Consider the following 23,424-nt stretch of genomic DNA (forward strand, 5'->3'; position numbering starts at 1 on the left):
ATGCCTAGTGATGATGCAGCTCTTTTGACCCCGGGAAGGATGAGTCAGCGTGGGAAGGAGGCGGGGCTGCACACGCCCAGTAAAGACCTGCTCTCAAGCCCCTCCCTCAGCCCGGGCGTCAGCTACAGTCATGGTAGGAGAACAGCACGTGGTGTGCAGGCACATACATTTCTCCCAAAAACTCTGCATGGAGGTTAAAGAAATCTGATCCCAGACCAGTACATCACTTTGGGTTATGCAATGTTTTTCCATTACAAAATAATTTGTGCTCTTAGTTTAAACAAAAATTGAGCTGCAAGAAATGGTTTTTGGTTTGATGGATTTGATAGGATCAAACATGTTGGTTATACCTATTTGTGTTTATAATACCTAGAGAGCTGTCTGATTCATTCTCATGCTTATTTTTTAGACTGGTAGTGGATGACGCTGGTCGTAATTAAGTAAAGAAAACCTATTTCTTTAGTTTAGTGGCATTTTGAATGTTGTGCAGTATGATTTGAGATATTTATATTCATAAGAACATGAATATGAGCAGGTTGATTATAGATTATGGTTGTTATTTTTTATGTGTCGTTTTATAGTTTACCACCAGAGGGCCCTACAGTCTAAACAGATCTGATTAAAGTATGTATGTGATGTTCAGAGATTATACTTTGTGATGCTCAGGGTTTATAGTACTGCATATTTATCAGAGTTCCCACGGGTCCGTGAAATCCTTGAAAGTTTGTGAATCTGGGGGAAAAATTTCAAGGCCCTGGGAAGTTTTTGAAAATATATATACATAGATACAGGTCATTTAAAGTGCTTGAGTCTATTTGCTAAATGCAAGAAGTTTTCTGGAAAAAAAAAGCGAATGAGACGCTGCGTCTCCCTTGCCATACTTCCTGCGTCCCTGTAACGCCGTTTTTGGCAATATTTCAGATAGCGATATACTTCCTGGCTCCCGCGTCACCCTGTCTTTGTCGTTAAGCCTCACCATTGGTTGAATTTAATATACACATTCAGACGCACTTACACCTGCTGCAGTGACGCAGCGTGAGTTCCCTCGAAAGGGAACTTTAATGTATCTTTAAAGGTAACACAATGTAACCTTGCTCTCACTTTAAATGTGTCCCCACATTTAGTCCTTCAATTTGAGGGTATTGCACCTGGAAAGTCCTTGAAAGGTCCTTGAATTTGAAGTTAACTACGGTGTGGGAACCCTGATTTATGCTACGTAATGTGCAGTTCTGTTGCGCACATTTTATTAATGATCTATTTTCTATGGTAGCATCTAAGAAACATACACCCCTATCTTGGGTACCAGACTGATGTTTCATCTTCATATCATGAGAGACCATAGTTCAAAGTTTGTCACCTCTTGTTATATTTGTTCCTCTCTCAAACCTGTGGTCACCTGTGATATCCACAGACAAGGGTTTATATCACTTGATTGAAGTTATTATTAATGTCGTACAAGGATTTAGCTTTTATAATAATGAGAAGGATTATAAAAACGCTTTTTAATCCAAATAAACTGGGGTTACATGCATGTTTTATGAGTGACCGACTCACTCAGATCTTACAATCTGCACAATAAATGCAAAAAACCTGCAGCAGTCAAAACCTTTTAAAGTCCGTGGACCTGCGGGTCACCATAGCAACAGCATCTGCCCCATCATAAGGCTTGGAGGGTCTTGTTTTCTTTTATAAAGCCTATTTACATTTTATTCAACCTTGCATGGTCTCAGATGAATTAGAGGTATTTGTGTTTGCTATAATAGACCTCCTATTTGATTCAAGCTAATCACAAGACCGAAGTTTCTCCATCCGGAATAACATCAGTTTGGTGGATAGATCTCAGTGTCAAATCTTGTTTGTGGTCTTCTCTCCATCTGAGCAGGTGCACTTGACCTGAATTTAATGGATTACGCCCCTGTAGTAAATAGGGTTAAAATGTAAAGCATGCATCTCAACCAATCGGCTTTACGTACATCATCTCATTTTGACCAATCGAGAGCAGGGTGCTTTACATATGGTTGGCTGGGTCTGAGCAAGCTTTACATAGTAACCATCTCCTGGGAATATTATGGCTGTTCTTTGAGCCCGAATGGGTTTGATGTAACATCTGTGTGCGTGTCTGTTTTTTAAATGCTATTCCTGCGGCTGTTGAATGATTAAGCAACTGGTGTATCAATCTTTCAGGATATAGGCAAGTATTGTGGTTAGTTTCATGCTGTAGTGTGTATGTGTGTGTGTTTTGAGACGTACTTATTCACCATCACCTGCGACGGTATCTGGTGAGAACAGCAGGCAGGGGGTTATATGTACAAATTAAAGCGCAAGGTGCAGCATGTAAAGTGTACAGTTTATGAGTGCTGGTGTACATAAGCTACTGGTTTATCGATATAATAATGGTGATGTAAAGTTGTTAGGTTTTAACTATAAGATAAGAGATTGATTTGTTCAGAGTACTGATTATTTAGAGAAGTTAAAGGTGCTCTGAGGTTTGGCCTGAAAGCTTATTTGTCAGACAGGTAATCCAGGTTGTATAAGGTTCTAGTGGCTTTCAGAGCAAATGAATACTGGGCCTGATACACTCTTAAAAATAACAAAATTAGGTTCTTGGCTGCAATGCAATTGAACCATTATTCATTCGTAAAGAACCATTCAGTCAAAAGCCCCCTTTAGACTGTTTAGTTCTGGTACTAATTACAGGAACAAGTACCTGGGCGCTTTTCTGAGAGCTAAATATTTCCCAGAACTATTTTCCTGGTTGCATTTGCCAGTCGGGACCCTGAAGTTGTATAATATTCATACCAATGGCGTCGCCACCTCACCGGCACTATCGCGCCCCCTCAGATCACCATTAATGTTGAATGGGATTTTAATGATAAAATGTGCTATTTAAAAATCACTTTGCCTAGTGTATTGTCTTCCTACAGTGAATAATAAGCTAAAATAGCAAGTTTTAGTAAAGGACGGTATGTGAGGCAAGGTCGAATTTTGAATGGTCGCTTGACTAAGCGTGTTCCCTCACCCTAATTATATTATGTACAATTTCTTGCACTACAGGAAGCAAACACGAAGGCTACGAGCATTCCATAATTTCAAGGTTGTATATTGCATTAACTAATTTCCCCATGGACATTCGAAAATGGATTTAATACAGCAACTGCCACTACCTCTGGGTCTGAGCTCCAAATAAGCATTGTGCTTATATGTACACTGTAAAAAAATTCCGTAGAAATTGCAGCTGGGTTGCCGGTAATATATCATAGATTTAAATTTATGTTATTTACTGGCAACATTTAGTTCAAAGTTAAATGAACATTTAACATTTAAAAGTCTTTGTCTTTACAGAGTAAAACTAAAAAAATAGTATCAAGCAAAACATTCTGGGAAACAAAATCTGAAGCAAAAAACAGAAAAAGGTTGATGATGATTTCTGGTTCCCACAATGCTTTGCATGAGGCTGTTATTATATAGTTTTATTTTGTAAAGATAAAGACTTGTTAATATTTAAAATTTATTTAAATTTGAACAAACTCTTGCATGTAAATAACATAAATTTAAATCTACGGTAAATTACCGGCAACCCAGCTGCATTAACATTGTAATTTCTACGGAATTTTTTTACAGTGTAGGTATGCATAGGTCACCTTACAGGCAAGCACAAATGTAAAATAAACACTAATCACTACACAAAGCATAGCAAACAGTCAAACTTTATAAGAAGGCCTTTATAAAAAGATATGTTTTAAGATGTTTTAAAAGTATGTAAGCAAACACCATTTCGCATGTCAGGGGAATAGAGTTCCATAGGTAAGGGGCAGCATAACTTAAAGATCTGGTACCCATGGTAGTTTATTGAATCCAGAGTACCACAAGATAAATTGTAGATGAAAATCGAAGAGCACGTTGAAGAGACTTGAAGAAGTTGAGTGAGGTATTGAGGTGCAAGATTATGAAGTGCCTTATAAGTGAGTAGCAAGATCTTAAAATCAACTCTATACTTTACCAGAAGCCAGTGCTATTGCCGGAGAACTGTGCTCAGGAGAGGGCGTTCGGAAAAGAACTCGAGCTGCCGAATTTTGAACCAACTGGATCTTACATAGTAATTTAGATGGAAGAAGTGCATTACAATAGTCAATACGTGAAGTGACCAAAGCATGAACAAGATTTGCTGTACTATTGGTTGAGAGGGAGGAACAAGAGACAGTTTATATTACGCAAATGAAAATATACTGCGTGATTATTATTAATTTGAGTTTCAAAAGACAATGTGCGATCCAAGATTAAACCCAAACTTTTAACATGAGAAAATGGACAGATTACACTATTGGCAATAGACAAGGAAAAACAACTATGTTTTGTTAGAATTTAACTTTAAAAAATTCACTGAAAACCAGTCCTTAATTTCAGTCAGACAGCTGGACAGAGGTTGTGGAGGAAAAGAACCAGATGGTTTGGCCGACACGTAAAGCTGGGTGTCATCCGCATTACAATGGAAATCAATACCATGTTTTCTAAAATATAACCAAGAGGAAGTATAAATGATAAAAAGTAGCGGGCCCAAAACAGAACCCTGAGGAACACCAGTTGAAACAATGGATATTCTTAAGTGGATTTTTTAAAACTGAAAACGCTGAGTGTACTTAGAAAGATATGACCTAAACCAAGATAGGGAAATATAAGTAATCCCAATAGAAGTACAAGAAGTACCTTTTGTGAGACAGTATGAAAGGCAGCACTCAAATCAAGAAGGACAAGTATAGATAAAAAGCTCAAAGTCAGCTGCCAGCAACAGATCATTGATTATTCTGACAAGAGCAGTCTCAGTACTATGATGGGAACCAAAGCCAGACTGAAATTGTTCGTACAAATTATTATTAGAAAGGTATTCATGAATTTGAATTACAATACACTTTTTGAAATTGGACGAAAATTATCAAAGTGCAGCGGATCAGCCCCAGGCTTTTTTAAGTATTGGAGTAATAATAGCACATTTGAGTGATGGAGGCAATGCATAAAACCATAAAACAAGTGAGGCCTTAACTATTTAACAATCAATGGCAACATGGCTGGTAAACAAGCTTTCACTAAAGGAATTGGTTGAGGGTCTAACAAACAACTTGTTGAATAGTAAAGTTATTTGGATTATTAACCTTTTGACTGACACTACACTAGTTGGATTTAACATGCCAAGTTACTCATGCTGCTTGTTGGGAAACTATTTAAAGCAACTTAGGTTTTAACAGAGATTAAGTTTCGAGGGATGCCCGTACTTACATACTCTCGCACATAGAAAAAGTTGCAGGTGCAGAAACTTCCATGCCATCTGCTTCACAGGAAAGCCACTTGATTGATTTAATTGCTGGGCTGTGCATTGCATTAACCCTTGGCCAAATAAATGTGTCTTTAGAATAGATGTATTTTTCCCACGAGAGTTCAGTGATGCTGCTAATGCAAGGTAGTTGTTGTTTCAAAGTAGTTTATCTGATCCTCTCCACCCGCAGAGGAAGTCTGTATCGTATAGGGTATAGCTCAAAGCTTTATGGGCTGTGTTTTCACCTCCCTCTAGCTGAAGAGGCATCATCTACCATGTTCGTTGTTGCGTTCAGTGACTTTATAGATTACTGGCAATCACTTAATTTAGCTTAGATGTGTTGTTATTGTTGACTTGCCTCTCTGACCTGCTTCTATCATTGAATTAAGAGTGCCTAAAAGGACTCTCTAATAGGCAGAGATCCAGATGGATAATGCGCTTTAGTAAATGTTTTGAGATACTTTCTGTACCTTTATCTGACCTGAATCACAGACCGATTGATGGCAGGCAGACAGGCTTGTCAATAAAAAGATAAATAGAAACTTTCATGTACAGACTGTTCTGTTGCTTGTTCATTAGCAATATAAAGATCAACTTGGAGATACTCTCTGTAAAAATCTGATCAAACCAGCACTAGTTAGTCTTTGGTCTTAAAGGAATAGTCTACTCATTTTCAATATTAAAAAATATTTTATTACCTTAACCAAGAATTGTTGATACATCCCTCTAGGGATGCCACAATTCTCAATACATTATTGAACCGTTCGGTTCGACCCCCACGGTGCAATACGCGCGTGTGAGTTATCGGTTTTGTCCATCCAAATCTATCAGTTTTATATTCCCTGCACTTTTGTTAATGTGCACGTCCGCGTGATCTGCATGCTTATAAAAGCCACAGCGAGTTGATATCCAGTCACTGTGCGCTACCTGCGTTAACTCTGCTTGAACTCTGCTTGCAATGCTGGTGTCAGATTTCATTCGCGTGCGCACACACCCAACAGAAATACGACAACAAAAAGCAGCAAAACGACTGAGGTGTGGATTAATTATTTGCGCGTGTAGATTATATACAACATCAATGTAAAGATGCAAATTCGCGTGGGGCAATGCGAATGACGCAAATTGGTTATTGATGCTTGTTATTGATGCATTTTTGGTTTCTACACAGCCAGCATGATGTTGGATTTAACAGTAGTGCTGTAAGGTATAGCATTCATTTACAATGTTTAATTTACTAAGGTCAGGTATATAAAATGGCCAATTTATGTAATGTAATGAATTCACATGTTCCCCAGTTTGAATAGGATATCATTTTTATATGTCTTTATTTAATTATATCTTATATTATTGTATCAATACACTAGAAATGTATAAGATGATTTTGCATTTACATAAAATAAAGAGAACTGCAATTAAAACCAGTATTTTTGCTTCTTAACATATTCCTGTTACCTAAGCATAGAATAATAAAAAACACTTTAATAAGCCAAGGCATCCGAACCGAAAACCGTGGACAAAAACCGAAATATGTATTGAACCGTGAACTAAGTGTATTGTTGCATCACTACATCCCTCTATCATCTGTGTGTGTGCACGTAAGTGCTGGAGCGCGCTGCGACACTTCGATAGCATTTAGCTTAGCCCCATTCATTCAATGGTACCATTTAGAAATAAAGTTAGAAGTGACCAAACACATCAACGTTTTTCCTATTTAAGACGAGTAGTTATACGAGCAAGTTTGGTGGTACAAAATAGAACGTAGCGCTTTTCTAAGCGGATTTAAAAGAGGAGCTACATTTTATGGCGTAATAGCACTTTTGGGAGTACTTCGACTCGGCGCAGTAACACCCTCCCTCTCCCATTATGAGAGGGAGAAGGGGAGCGGACTTTTCAGGCCAGTCGAAGTACTCCCAAAAGTGCTATTACGCCATAAAATATAGTTCCTCTTTTGGATCCGCTTAGAAAAGCGCTGCGTTTTGTTTTGTACCACCAAACTTGCTCGTATAACTACTCGTCTTAAATAGGAAAAACGTTGATGTGTTTGGTCACTTCTAACTTTATCTCTGATTGGTACCATTGAATGAATGGGGCTAAGCTAAATGCTATCGAAGCGTCGCAGCGTGCTCCAGCGCTTACGTGCACGCACACAGATGATAGAGGGATGTATCAACAATTCTTAGTTAAGGTAATAACATATTTTAATATTAAAAATGAGTAGACTATTCCTTTAATGCTCAAACTGGTTTTGGCTGCTATAAATGGTGGTTTTGGGTGTAATGTCCATTCAGTGTAGAATAAGGAGCAGTCGAGTTTGATTTCAGCATTCACTGGAGCATCTTAATTGGCTTGATTAGGCCATCATGCACAGTTATCCTTCAGTCGCATCTGTTTGCCATCTCCTGCCTCTTTTTTGTGAGGATGTTGCCTAGCAACATCACATTGACAAAGGCAGACTCAAGGATGGATGCAGGAGCATGCTTTGTTTTGATTGGCTAGCAGGATTATAGATGGGCTTAATGGTTTCAATCCACAGGTGATTGGGATGGAGGTGCGAGGAAATACCTGTATTAAGGGCTGGGACCACAGATATGTATAAAGGCTAGATGTGTTTCGGCGGAATCTTTAACGTCATCACCTGGCGGCCATCTTACCACAGACAGCTCGTTTACTCGTAGCATTGTGTTTAATGGTGCAGGTACTTTTAAATGACCATAACTTGCTCAATTTTCGACTGATTTTCAAACGTTTTGGTTTCTTACAAACATTATTAACGTGGCTATAATTCTGGATACTTCAACATGTTTCATGAAAAAAAATTGTATAAGGATGCAGTGTCATAGGTACATCTTTGACGGTAAAAAATTAAGCAAGTTATGGTCATTTAAAAGTACCTGCACCATTAAAACTCAATGCTACGAGTGAGCGAGCTGCCTGGGGTAAGATGGCTGCCAAATGCGGACGTTCCACTCAATTGGCCAGCAGTGTGGGCGAGACATCTAGCCTTTATACATATCTATGGGATGATAAGGCGTGCGATTTTGCTTGTTATGCTTCTTAATGAATATGGTGAAATGCCGCTACAGAGGGCGCTCTCGTGCAGAAACTCAATATTCGCTGCACCATTTACACAAACAGCTCTAAGAAATGCCTAAATGCATTTATTTCGCTTTTTACTGATCAAAGAGCAATAAAACATGAAAGAGCTGTGCATAATAACACCTTTTTGATTCAGAATCGATACGTTATTTGTACGAATCGTGTTTAATCATCCTGTAGTGTTCTTTGTAGTATTTAATGAGCGCTGCACCTATTACAGTATAACTCCAATTCTGTAGTAAAATAAGCTGTACCCAGAATGCACCAGCATTTCACTTGAAGTCCCAGCGGTGTTCACTGCCCCCTCCTGTGAGGTGCTTGTTGACATTTCAGTCCTGGCTCATAAATTAATTTGTATAAAATCTGTTTTCCGGATTCTGCTGTGATTAAATAACTTCTTGGAAGCTTGTTGCGTGTCAGTGATGCTTACGAAGATAAACATCATTTGACGTTTGATTACATTTGTCTCAATGCTTCATGTCCTATTAGACTTTACATTTTTATGAGACTATAAAGCTAGTTTGCATGGTCAGATTTGAGGGCGTACGGCTAATCATAAGGCTCTGTTTGGAGATGCTGATTGGCTGATAGTCGATGGCTTGATTCTGTTCTCACCAGAACTGTCAACAGAGACTTTGTTTGAGAAAGAGGTGTGTTGCTGTGTATGTGAACGAGAGCCTCTAGGAGTTACGTTAGATATTGAGAGAGCTGTGGCTAAGAAAGAGATATAATCTAAAAAAAAAAATGATAAACGAAATATACGGTAAATAGATTGATACACAAACAATTATAGAAGTAAAAAAGTCAAAATAAAAATACACAAAGCAAGAATGATGCACAGATGTTTGAGTCGGTCAGTGGCATCCAAGTGTCTCTCACTCTCTCTCTCTCTCTCTCACTTTCTTCACACACCGTCACGCTCAAGCGAGTGAGGTAGAGAGAGAGAGAGAGAGAAGGAGGGAGGGCGTGCGAGCTGCAGTGAGTAACTGAGGGAGAGAGCGTGAGTGTATTTTCAGATCACATTCGGTCAGCAGGAGTACTAGCATCAGTAGAGTATGTCTGTGTAGAGGAGATCTAAGGTAGCGTCCCGTCAGTTTGTTGCTAATCTTCACCTTCTTCAGGGTGAGGCTTCCCCACGCCCGCCCTCATGATGAAGCAAGAGGGAATTCTGGGGCGCCGCCGCTTCTCCACCTGTGGCGGAGTGGTCTCGGCCCGGCCGCCCCATCCCGACGGACGCAAACTCATACGCAACGCATCATTCGGGGGGTACAACGAGCTTTCCGTCTGTTTGCCAGGTGGGTGCATTGCTGTTGTCCTGTGCTGATGTGTTCAGTGCTGATGGGAGCATTTCATATGTCAGATTTGTTAATATTGAACAAATAATAGCATATGTATGTATATATGCAGCTCAAGTCCTTTTACGTTTTATTGCTTGAGAGACTGTGTGTGAGACTGTCTGTGAAATCCATGAGATTAGGAGCATTGAAGTTTGAATCAATCTTTGACATGACCTTACTCGAGTCAAAAATATTAAAGATATCAAATGTTAAATGTTCTTTACATTATACAGGATGATTTTATGTATAAAACAGTGAATCACAAATAAATGACTTTATTTGGGTTTTTACAGACTACATCATGTACTTGCATCAACTTTCAAACTTAGAGACATGTAATGATTTGAGTTTTCCTTACATTTCCATCAGTACAATTCAATCCACGAGTGAATCATTAGTTTGATTGAATTGACACTAATTTGGATAAGTCTAATTTTGTTGAAGTTATTGAATAGATGCAGCTTTCTTTGGCATTGGTGGTGATTCTGACTCATCTGTGTGTATTGTGTGTCCTCTGCTCAATTGATTCCTTGTGATTAAGATTTGGAGAGGACACATTCAATGGTTTTATTTACGCACGTGGGACGGTTGCTGTTTTCTGGCGGTACTCATGCGTGGCAGATGCTTGTTTGACGTGCCCCAGGGTTAGTGGTATTATTTTAATACTCACATTTTCATTATCCCCATCTTTTTTTAGATTTTAATGAAGTAATAGAAAGAAGCTAATGGCCTGAGCGTGTCTTGTGAGTCACTTTTACCTGTGTAACACTTGACGGGGTTTATTCAGTAACACTCCTGGTAATAATGTTTCATTTCAAGTGAAATTGAATAGTGGGGGCCAAATGGGTCAGTTTGAAGTGACCTGAGGTCTGAAAGTAATTTTGGGTAGTTTAGTACTCAAGTTAAAATCACATGCGTATATCATCGTCTAACCTTAAAGCTCATGGTAGGTCTACATTTTATGAAGATTTTAAAGGGTAGATAATCATTTTTCTCTGAGGGTCACCTGCACTTTTTTGCATAAGGTGCTACGTGTTTGATTAAATCCTCTGTGCCCTCTGTACAGGATGTTATATATGCATTGTGATGTGGTGTAAAGTCTGTATAAATGGATGTACAGGTTTTAAATGTATGGTTTTTGTTATTAATGACATGCAAGAGTTAAACTGATAGTTTGTCCCTTTGTCTCGGGACGATGCTCTTTGCCCTTCAGGACCTTTGTCAGGGTGGAATTACACTTAGTGTTGTTTCCCTGTAGTCAAGGACACTTAAAGAGTGTAGGGATATCAGAGACGTCCTGCATCACAGACGACACAAATACACACGTAAACATGCTCTCTCTCGCTCTCTCTCTCTCTCTCTCTCTCACTCTCTCTCTCTTTCTCTCTCTCTCTCTTTCTATTTTTCTTTTTGGGACCTAGTGATTAGGGAATTATTGTATTTACATGTTGTGTCAACTCTAATGTAAACTTTGATTTTTATTCAATGTTAAAATGCTGGCTACTACTTTAATAGAGTCAATTACCGTATGTAAGGGTGCTTTTGGTCAAATTATATCCGCCATGTTTACATTGCCATGTGACCTGTATGTATTTTGACCTATGACGTAATCACATCAACCGCGATCATAATTTACATATGCGTTGTTTAACAGGTACAATTACATCATGACAAATACACTCCTTGCTACCTGAATCATATATACGTCGCACTGGACTATAAGTCACATTTATTTAGAAAATTATTTATAAGCTGTAGACGGTAATGTTTTCTCTTGGTTTATGTTAATCAGTATGAATTAATTGTGACATATATGTCGCACCTGACTATAATGCAGGGTTCACACCAGACGCGGTAGAGGCGGCAAGCGTGAGTGATTTACATGTTAAGTCAATGCAAAGACGGGATTAGGCATCCTGCGGCGCGGTACACGCAATAAGCGCCGCGCGAATTGAGCATTGCCGTGGGAAACACGTGAGTTGAAAAATGTGAACTTCTGCTGATTTCCGCGCCGCATTAACCAATCAGGACCTTGCTGTAGTAGTGACGTGACTTGCAGAAGCCCCTCCCATGACGCATATTTCCGCGTGAATGTCTCGAATAACTAGAATTTCATGCGTGTCTTTCACGCGCGGATGAAGAGAGTGAACTTAAATGTTCAAGCGTCCAACTACACGCCAATTGCGCGTTTTTGCCGCCTCTACCGCGGCTGGTGGGAATGCACCAAGTCGCAGGACCAGCCAAACTATGGAAAAAGTGCGGAAAATACGATATATGGTTAAAAATGGGTTATTTTGAATGCTGCAAGTGTTATATGTTTGTCAGACTAAAGAAATTATTATCGGCAAGACTAAATCTCCAGAAGCACACATTTACAGAAAATAGTTTCTTGTCCAGTTCGTTGGCGCTTAGATTTCTCCCTTATAGGGTTGTGCCGATAAACGATAGTATCATGTATCGACGATCGTCAGACATATCGCTAATAGCGGGCTTTCATGACGATAGCTGGCAATAGTTATTATTATTATCATCATAGTTTCACATTAACATGCGCATTGCATACTTTTCCTCACATGAGAGGTCTTGTGGGCTTTACTTTGCGCAAGAGAGTTTGTAATGCGTGCGGATTCCTTTCCGCACACACGTGCAAAACTCTTGTCTCGGACCTGAATGCGCGTGGCATGGACTCCTTCTAGCACCTGCACTTGTAATTCACACGGCTCTGACATTTACTTGCACTAGAGAGATTGTAAGGCGTGCAGAGGGTTAAAACCAGCGAGTTTGTTGTTCCCACTTCCTGGCACGCAGGAAATTTTAGAGCACCTGGACTTAAAGGGATACTTCACCGATTTAGCATTCAGCTTTGTATCTGTAGAAACCCGGCAGTATTACTGAATGACCATGTTTCCCTCCCTCATTTCCCCCTGAGAGGAGAGATATCTGCATTTTGGTTCTGCAAAAAAGTCCTCCGATGATGTAATATGACGATTTTTGCATCATCGGAGGACTTTTTTGCAGAACCAAAATGCAGATATCTCTCCTCTCGAAATGATGGAGGGAAACATGGTCATTCAGTAATACTGCCGGGTTTCTACAGATACAAAGCTGAATGCTAAATCGGTGAAGTATCCCTTTAATGACGCAGATGGATTAATGGCATCAGATTTAAGAAGGTTGCGGTTATGACAGTTTTGCCCTTGCTTCTTTTTTGTCCACCAATCCAGTGACTTGTCATAAAAAAGTAAAAAATGAACAAATAAATAAATGAGTAAACTACTGCCCCACCCCCTGATACTATCATGTATCGGCGATCTCACAGGCTGATGATAGGACGATCTCAAAATGGGGCATCGCCCAACACTACTCCCTTACTGTGGGTTCACACCAAACGCGAGTTTAACGATTTGCGCGAGTAGATTACATACAAAGTCATGCAAAGATGCGATCAGATGTGTCCTTGCTTGGGGCAGTGGGAATGACGCAAGATTGGCGGCGCATTTGCCGCGAAAACGCGCGCTATTCGCCTCAAACGCGTTGAAAATATTCAACTTGAGCGAAAAATTAGCATGACACGAAGTTAAATCCTGCCAGTTATCTAGAGCGAGTAACGCGATGCCCCGCGTTGGGTCTGTACGTAGCATTAGATTTCATTATAGCTACACTTTTCTATAGGGCAAACCAGGATTCTTGGTTTATCTGTTATCAGAATTAATTCAGTTATGAAAACTGACACCACAGAAAAGCTCACTCGCATTTATTTTTTGTGTAAGGACAGTCTGATTGCATAGAAACTGTATGTGTTTCTATCCACTTGACTGATTTTATGAAATAAAATAATGCGGATGAATGAAATGCAGTAGTTCCTGATGAATTTTTAAGTACAAACGCTGAATAAATCAACAGCACATGTAGGTTCAGGTGAAGAGCGTTTAATGCAGATTTATGCATTGACAAAATTGCTTGCTATGCTAATCTGCTAACAGATGAGTTGTGGTAATGGTTAAGAAGGTTTCTGTTTGTCATTATTATTCTGAAGGGCTCTCAGAGAGGTTTGTTTGTCGGATATTCAATGGTTCTTCACTAACAAGACAAGAGATGAGATGCAGAACACAACAGAAATGATTACCCAGTGGATGGCTCATTTACATCTTGTCCACTGTGTTTTGAGATCAATTTGTGAATATGATTTAACACCGAACTCAGACTGATATATCTTTGCTTTCTGTTTGTCTTACCCTGATGTTTTAGATAGATGCGGGAATGGCTTGGAAACAGGAAATGGGTAGCGCCTTGCACTCTTAATTAAAGCGGCTTGTGATTCATCCTTCACGAAAAGCTTCTTCTCAGGGGAAACCTTTAAGAGGCTCATGGATCGACTGATAAACCTTTAGTTTGTCTTTGATGTCGATCATTTGAAATGTCAAACCCTTGAGCAGCTGTCATGGATTACAGTATTTCATGGACCTCAAATTTGCAAACTTGTAGATTTTCTTCTATGAAATGGATTGCGTCTAAATATATAAACCTCTGTTGACACTATTGGCTCTCATGTGCCTTGTAGCTGAATGCTACAATATTTATTAGCTATATTTATATTTTTTAATCATTTATTTTTTGGAAATAAGCTGTATATAATCACTAGTTTATCCTGGATACACCGAGACAATGAATCCATCAAGCGAATATATTATCTAATGTGACATGAATGTGCTGTGCGTGGGTAAGAAACTAACTTGCCCTGACAGTTTTGACATTGACGAATTGTCCATGGTTTTAGATAATGAATGTGCTTTACTGTCTTGTGTGATGAAGGGCTGTGTTCTCCTCATGCCTGTAGTTATGGGGCGTTCCTCTTTTAATAATGAAACACAATCAATGTGCATTATCCATAATGATATAGTTGAAATCAATTGCATTCTGTTGAAATGTCTTTGTTTTTCTGGTGATATTCATGTGTCTGATGTGTCCATGCCGTCAGTATTGTCTTACTGTGAAGTGTGTTGTCCTGCAGGTGTTGCTCAGTGTGATGATGCAGCTGTCAAATGTAGACATTGTTTATGTTTATTGAAGGCCTGAAATAATCACAGATTTGTTTTTGTAACTTTAAACTTTCACCTGGTTTGGGATCAGATTCTGCACCTCATTGAAGTTTGAACTAAAGCCAGCAAGTAAAATGAAGTCACATCTTTAGGCTGTTCTGTGCTAATTTTCTATTAGATTTAATGATAATGTTGACATTTCTCATTTTTGCAGGTTTTGATCGTAGCAAAGAGGAAATTGTGCCTCTTAAAGAGGACTCCTTGCACTCCATATCCAAGAGCAAGGTGAACACACACACACACACACACACTTTCATTTCTTTTCACTGCCCATCATCCTCTGGGAGCATAAATGGATTGATTCAGGTTGGCAGATGATCCAGCCGTCTTCAGTCCATGGTTTATTTATTATATATAGTCAGGTACATGTTAAAGCTGACAGGAGTTCAGACAGCATCAGACATATCCCTACTGAGAGGAAGATTTGCTTATCATCTCACCTTCATTAATAACATCCCATTTATAGCATGAATAAAGTAATTCAAGACCAGATCAGACCACCCAACACAAACGCATGCTCTTAGACTTTCGCTGTCGATCAGATTTATATATCTGAGTTCAGCCAGGCTTCTCTAAGTCACTCTCACAGGCTTTAGATGTTGTAGATTTAGTGTTACATTTACACAGACCACCAGCTCAAGAGACATCAACTACCAACAGACCACTGAAGCCTTGAAGCTCAAGAAACCGATTTTTCTTCACATATCTTTCAAATGCTTTCCATGAGCTTGCAGAGCAAATTGACCGTTGCTTGCTTAAAGATATTTTACTGAATCTGCTTTTGAAAGATTTACATCCAAACACTTTTAATACACGAATGAATCTACACTCACCTAAAGGATTATTAGGAACACCTGTTCAATTTCTCATTAATGCAATTATCTAATCAACCAATCACATGGGAGTTGCTTCAATGCATTTAGGGGTGTGGTCCTGAACTCCAAACTGAATGTCAGAATGGGAAAGAAAGCTGATTTAAGCAATTTTGACCAAGGTATGCAGCAAAGCATTTGTGAAGCCACAACACGCACAACCTTGAGGCGGATGGGCTACAACAGCAGAAGACCCCACCGGGTACCACTCATCTCCACTACAAATAGGAAAAAAGAGGCTACAATTTGCACGAGCTCACCAAAATTGGACAGTTGAAGACTGGAAAAATGTTGTCTGGTCTGATGAGTCTCGATTTTTGTTGAGACATTCAGATGGTAGAGTCAGAATTTGGCGTAAACGGAATGGGAACATGGATTCATGATGCCTTGTTACCACTGTGCAGGCTGGTGGTGGTGGTGTAATTGTGTGAGGGATGTTTTCTTGGCACACTTTAGGCCCCTTAGTGCCAATTGGGCATCTTTTAAATACCACGGCCTACCTGAGCATTGTTTCTGACCATGTCCATCCCTTTATGACCACCATGTGCCCATCCTCTAATGGCTACTTCCAGCAGGATAATGCACCATGTCACAAAGCTCGAATAATTTCAAATTAGTTTCTTGAACATGACAATGAGTTCACTGTACTAAAATGGTCCCCGCAGTCACCAGATCTCAACCCAATAGAGCATCTTTGGGATGTGGTGGAACGGGAGCTTTGTGCCCTGGATGTGCATCCCACAAATCTCCATCAACTGCAAGATGTTATCCTATTAATATGGGCCAACATTTCTAAAGAATGCTTTTAGCACCTTGTTGAATCAATGCCACGTAGAATTAAGGCATTACTATAGGTGAATGGGGGTCAAACACAGTATTAGTTTGGTGTTCCTAATAATTCTTTAGGTGCGTGTAGAGCATAACTATAGCATTAAGCCTGGCTTACATGAATTGTGTTTTTATTGTGTATTATGTTTATCGTGTTTTTGCAGTCGGAAACCAAACTCTATAACGGCTCAGATAAAGATGTTTCAACTTCTGGAATCAAACTCACCAAGAAGGAGTCACTTAAGGTAACGGAATAGGAATGTAATACTTGCAGTGTTTTTTTGTGTATGAAATAATATCAGTTGGAGGTCATGATAAAGCCAATGTGTGATGGTTCATTCAGGTGCAGAAGAAGAACTACAGGGAAGAGAAGAAACGAGCCGCTAAGGAACTTCTCAGTACCATCACTGATCCGTCTGTCATTGTCATGGCCGACTGGCTAAAGGTGCTTTCACTCTGACATCCTTCTAGATTCTGAGTACAGCCATTAAAAATCAAGAAACTAACATTGTTCACAAGTTGTTGCATAGAGATTAACTGTGGTAAAGCTGATACAATGGCAGGCCAAGGGGTCAAACCCAATGTTGTTGAGCCTGTAACCATAACAAGACTTGTGTTAACCGGTTTCTTCTCTTAGATTCGTGGGACGTTGAAGAGCTGGACCAAATTGTGGTGCGTGCTGAAACCGGGGGTTCTGCTCATCTACAAAACCAATAAGAACGGTCAATGGGTCGGTACCGTGCTGCTCAACGCCTGTGAGCTCATCGAGAGACCCTCCAAAAAGGACGGCTTCTGTTTCAAACTCTTTCACCCGCTAGAACAGTCAATATGGGCTGTCAAGGTACCAGTGAAGAACATTTAACCCCTTGAACTCCGCAGAGTCGCCGCCGCATCCAAAATTGCATCATCAGATTTATTTAAAAAATATATAAGTTTTCAGTAAAAAAGACAATTTTTTTATCAATTTACTCCAAAGTATGCCAGTAGATTTAGGCATGCCCAATTTAGCAAAAATTGTAATTATACTGCAGAGAAGTATCACAGTTAACATAAAAACCTGCTCTTTTAACCCATTTACTATACTGTGATGAAGCATTTAAATAATCATAGCAGCTTTAATATTATCTAAATGTAGTCTTTTTGTGCATGTGTTTGATTCAGGGTCCAAAAGGAGAAGCTGTAGGGTCAATCACTCAGCCGTTACCCAGCAGTCACCTGATCTTCAGAGCGGCTTCTGAATCTGATGGTGAGACACAAACACACATCATGCATCAAGTGTGCGTCTGTATAACTACTGCAGGATCAATGTTTACTGTATATTATTATACCACATGCCTATTAACTTCTTCCACCCTGAAGCTATTTTGGGGATTTTCGCCTGGATTAGGCCTACCCAATTTCAAAAGCTTCCCATACCCACATGCAGAGGTGCACATACAAATGTTTGGTATCATTTACAGGAAACCCTTTGAAATTACATAAAACACTGTTGAAAGTGCTAAACATGGTTGTATGTGATGTCAGTCCTCTAATAAACACAAAAATAAATAGGCGCTTTTTGATGTTTTTTTTCTAAAGTTTTTATTTAAAAGTGTATAACTCTGGCCCTGAGTGCCTCAGCTCCCTGCAGAAAGTTTTGTTTGATTCCAGCAATTGCCAGCTTACAGAGGAAAAAAGATTTTTTTCTCTATCATAATGTATGCAAAAGTTATTTTACTCCAACTGATGGGAGGAATAATACCCTTTTTGTATACAATTTCTGCTTAAAACATTTGAAGTGCTCCCATAACCACATACAGTGGAATAAATGCAATTGCTTTATATCATTTTAAAGAAAACCCTTTGAAGTTACATAAAAAGCTGCTGTTTGTGACAAATAATGTTATTTATGTTGTTTTTCATATGATGAAACACCAAATTTTCTTTTTATATGTTGTAAATACTGCCTCTGATAGTGTATAACTCTGGTTCTGGGTGCTCTAGCAGACTGCAGACAGTTCTGGTTGTTACCAGCAGCAGACAGTAAACACCCAAAAAAAGAATGATCTCTTTAGCATGTCGCATTCAAAAGTTATTTTCATTTTACTGAAGTGTCCGAAAATACATTTTTCATATAAATATTAATTTTTTGTTTTGGACATATAATAAATAACAAGGGATTATTCATGCACACAACCAAAGAAAATGCTGTGAATGGACTCATTTTTTAGAGTAGGACCTAAGAGAAAAGTTGGTGTATCATTTGTGGCTATATGTGCTATCTGAGGCAGTCCACACTCAATTTTCCCATATGCTTACAAAAGACGATTTTTTACCTTATTATTCATTCAACTATTGTTGGATATGTGTTGATAATAGAACAAAAATAACACTGTAGCCTTATTCCTGAGAATGAGAGCTTTCATTTGATATAAGACTTGCCCATGTTTGTCATACTTGAAAAATATGAAATATGTGAATATTAAATCATATAAAAAATTATGGGGGGGGTGATAGTGTAAATTAAGTGTAAATAACTTTCTTACAGTAAAAGATTTCTCAAAGTGATGCATATCTGGAGAAAGTAGAGAGTCTAAGCTTTCAAACAGTATCTCATATGTGTTACTGGGGTCCATGATGGACCATTAAAGATTAAAAGAATATTTTATTTGAGTCAAAATACGAAATTTTGTACCCGGGACTGGGTCCTCAGGGTTTAAGAGGTTTATTCTGACTGGCTGAGAAATGTTCCATGGGAATAATTGATGATGGGAAAATAATTCGGAAAAAAAAGCACACCCAAAGTGGTAATGCAGCATGACGCAGGTGTGTATTATTTTCAAATAATTCAAAGGACCGGAGTCAATTATTTCTCTTATACCACGGTTGCTACAAACATTGCTCTGGTGGTTATTTTAAGACATTTGACAGGTTATGTGTGCATTTTACAGAAAGATAACATCTACAGTATGTAACATTTCTCAACCAATCAGAATAAAGCATTTAACAGGCCTGTGATATTATTTTTGGTAAACTGCTCACCTAACTTGTCAAATTGCAATGGTTTTTAAAACCATGTTATAAGTGGAATAAGTCCTTCAAATTATTTGAAAATGATACATGCTTCGCGTTGTGCTGCTTTACCACCTTGGGTGTGCATTCTTTTCTAATAATTAAATGGCCTGTCTTCAATTATTCCTTACTAAAACTGTGTGCAGGTCGCTGTTGGATGGACGCTCTTGAATTGGCCCTGAAATGTTCGAGTTTGTTGAAGAGAACCATGATCAGAGAGGGCAAAGAGGAAATCGGACAGACCACCGAACACCCCCACATGAACTTCTACAGTCTGTTGCGAGCACACAACTTACAGGGATTCCAGTAAGAACACGCAAACATCTCACACTCCAGACATGTGTAGTATTCATTATTCACAGCATTATGATGATGGTTTTAGTCTTAAGGAAGGTCTTAAAATCATACGTTTACTGTAAGTATGACACATCCTTTCACACAGTCTGGTAATCTGCGTTTGTGCACTGACCGAGACTGATGTTTTAGGTTCAACGACAGCGATCAGTTTAAAGATCCCGACCTGTACTCGGATAAGTCAGACCGAGAGAATGAGCAGGAGCAGGAAGAGTGGGAGAACGAAGTGATGGAAAAGAGTGAGGAGTCGGACAGCGACACATCTGAGCGGCAGGAAGACTCGTACGTTGACATCGACTCCAATGAGACTCTGCAGGAAACAACGTACATGGAACAGAGCGATGAGGAGCTCGGAGAGGTGCGTGCGTGTGTTTTATGTTTTATTTACTCTGATATTATTAACTCGAGGGGAATTGAGACATACAAAACAATCCTTAATTTGACAGGGAATCTGCGAAATGAAATTCACGTTTTTTATTTTCCGTCATTTTAACGGACAGGGTTGCATAAATTCCGTCATAATCAATTATTATCCATCATTTTGTATTTTAATAATAATATTCATTAACTTACAACACGAGCATATAAGGTAAAATATGTCTATTTATAAACGGATGAACAGTGACCATGTGTCACTTTACATGTTTAACATCACATAAAGCAGATAAATAAGTTCTTTTTTTTTCTGCAGTCACAGTGGAGGCCGTAAAACACGAAACCTTTGTGTCTGAACAAGCAAATCAAATAAAAAATTGCGGTACGAGATTAAAATATCAACAAACTAAAATCTGAACTGAACTAAACTCAAATGACTTTCTGTATGACACTATGCTCTAGCTATCTGAAACCATTTTGTGCTTATCTTTGTGTAATAAATGCATCAATGCAGATTAAGCAAGACTATTGTTATTAGATTTTGTGTCTACCTCAGACAGACGAATTATTGTGTCATTTTTTATTTTGTTAATTAAATTGATCTCACGCTCTTCCATCACGCGGGAATGATCTGCGCAGATCTATCAGCTTATGACATCAAAGTATTGTGAAAGAGTTCACAGAACTTCAAGTAGATCCGTCTTTAGTTTAATCAGATTTATAACAGAAAGATTAGCTTTACCGATTCTTTCCGATAACGTTGTAACGGTGGCAGTTCAAAAAACACAAAATTAACAAAAATTAATTTTAAGTGCCTGAGGCAAGAATCGAACCCGTGTCTCGCTGGGCGAGAGGCGGAGCTACTGTCCACTACACCAGGGAAATACGATTGAAAAGTACAACTTTAATACATTTGTTCGGGCGCCAGACAGTTTTAAATCTGTCAAATTTCATAAATTAAACCCAGGATAACTCAAATATACCACTGGTTACATACATAAACCAAAAACACAGATCGTTTCAAATTTTCCTTTTCACAATTTTAATTAATAGATGACTTCAAAACAACATAACAGTCAAGTAAACTTAACACACAATTCACACTTTGAAGCTTTCCCCATTGACATCGGCAATAAACGCCAAATTCAGAGAAATAACAAAACAAAAACAACAAACAATCCCAGTTTGTTGATCACACAGGTAATCCTAAAAGAAAAACCTAAGGACAAAAATCAAAATACAAAGGCTCAGTAACTGCGTTAAATAAATAAAATAAATAAATATTTAAATGTATGCGTTTGTGAGGATGTGTGCACAATGTGGTGTAAGAGAATGTTTTGGGCCAAAATGTTTAACTCACTGACCCGAAGAGAGCAGGTAGGAAGGACTGCGTGAGAACAGCGATGGATTTTCCCAACTTTAGACACTGAGGGTATACTTTGTAAACTCCACAAAGACAGCATGCACGGGTGCATCAGGGAAACATGGTAAACTCGCACATGGAACTCAGACGCCTTCATTTCGAACATGCTTTCGGGTTCTCTCACGTGACCACACGAACTATGACCCCCTCCGCATGACACAAGCTTTGGCTTTATAGTTGCAGGGTTAATTACTAACACACACCTCCAATTACTTGAGGTAAGTAACATACAAATATACACAGAGCTTTTCCACTCCGCCACAACGTACGAAAAAACGAAGGAGTAGGAGTTACTACTGCGGGAGGAGCGAGTACGAGTCATGCAACACTATACAACACTGTTTAACTTATGATTCACTACATGTTTGTGTCATTTATATAATATACACGCACCTATTTCCAAAATAACTAGTCTTACTAACCGCATGCAATTCATGACCAGGTTAGGACTTTTCAATAAAAACAGAGCATCAAACACTAGGGCTGTAACGATTAATCGTGTGTCCCATTAAAATCCCTGTCTGAAATCGATTCTGAATCGCAAGGGTGCGATTGTGTGTTTCATGCACAGCTTGTGCGTGTACTACGGCATTTGGTCAGTAGGAAGTCCTTATCAATCTAAAATCATTATGAGTCGGAGTCGTTTATAACGTGCATTTAAAAAAAGCAACACTCGTTAAACAAAATCATTCAAAATATTCTTTTATCTTGAAAATACCTGAAACAATTTGAAGAACAGCGATATAATATTCCTGTAGACATTTCCTGGAATAGTGTTTGTAATGCTACTTCTTCTGTGGCACAAAGGGAGTTTCTTCACGAGAGCGCCCCCTGGCTTTTGGATGTGCCGTGATTTCATCGTAATTCATTCAAATTCATTCATTGAGAAAACGCGCGATTTGCACGATTAATCGTTACACCGCTATCCAACACACATGCAAAACTCTGCTGCTACCCCTGATAATAAACTATATCCATTGTTTCCATAAGGCTGACTTTCTTTTCCTTACATCCAAAAACACACCAGGGCTCAAAATTAACTTTTTTATTTGGTAGCACTTGTGCTCCCAACTTTAAAGAGTTAGGAGCACCAGCAAAAATGTAGGCGCATCCATCCAAAAATTATAAAACACCACAACTACAATGTAAATGTTAATAAATTTATTCTTTACACATCCAGGCTTTACACATCCTCTAGCCAGCATTTAAAATTTGGTCTTCTTTTTTATTTTTTTATTTTTTGCTGCATAGATTCCTAAATTAATACCGAAATGCTGTTGAAATAGTATAGCAGCAATAATAATTTAACAATTACAGGTAACATGATTAAGATTACATAGAAAATCTAGCAAACACGTAAAACACTGATTAATTGTGACATTACAAAAGTGACCTTAATATAGAAGGCTAATATATATTGGTATTGATAACTGCATTACAAAGATGCTTTTACTACTAAATAGGCAATGTTTTAAAAAATACAACAAAAACATACCATCAGCATTGTCGTGTTCCACATCAACATGGACCACAAGGATGTTTGTTGGATGTCCATTCACCAGCGCATGCGCACATACACTATCAAACACTCTTTGACAGACAGGTCGGTGTCTCCATTAATAATGAACACATTTGTCACGACACGTCTTGTGTTTTCGGCACTTTCGGCATGTTTAATCAA

The 23,424-nt window shown here is 38.7% G+C and overlaps 1 protein-coding gene across 7 annotated transcripts in view; it reads left to right on the forward strand.

Moving 5' to 3' along the window:
* Nucleotides 1-23,424, forward strand: part of osbpl8 (oxysterol binding protein-like 8) — a 79,304-nt gene that overhangs the window by 42,554 nt on the left and 13,326 nt on the right. For 5 of the 7 annotated variants that reach the window (XM_073861705.1, XM_073861649.1, XM_073861737.1 and 2 more), the window contains 8 exons: nt 1-133; nt 14,995-15,065; nt 16,705-16,785; nt 16,884-16,985; nt 17,178-17,381; nt 17,702-17,786; nt 19,738-19,897; nt 20,078-20,303. The exon at nt 1-133 is cut by the window's left edge and continues 8 nt beyond it. In XM_073861705.1, coding sequence (XP_073717806.1) covers nt 1-133; nt 14,995-15,065; nt 16,705-16,785; nt 16,884-16,985; nt 17,178-17,381; nt 17,702-17,786; nt 19,738-19,897; nt 20,078-20,303 — 1,062 coding nt within the window. Of the gene's footprint in view, nt 134-9,428; nt 9,700-14,994; nt 15,066-16,704; nt 16,786-16,883; nt 16,986-17,177; nt 17,382-17,701; nt 17,787-19,737; nt 19,898-20,077; nt 20,304-23,424 lie in introns of those variants that run through there. The other 2 variants (XM_073861902.1, XM_073861792.1) reach the window with 2 other exon arrangements.

Source organism: Misgurnus anguillicaudatus, chromosome 1 (assembly GCF_027580225.2).
Source record: "Misgurnus anguillicaudatus chromosome 1, ASM2758022v2, whole genome shotgun sequence".
Classification (NCBI taxonomy): domain Eukaryota; kingdom Metazoa; phylum Chordata; class Actinopteri; order Cypriniformes; family Cobitidae; genus Misgurnus; species Misgurnus anguillicaudatus.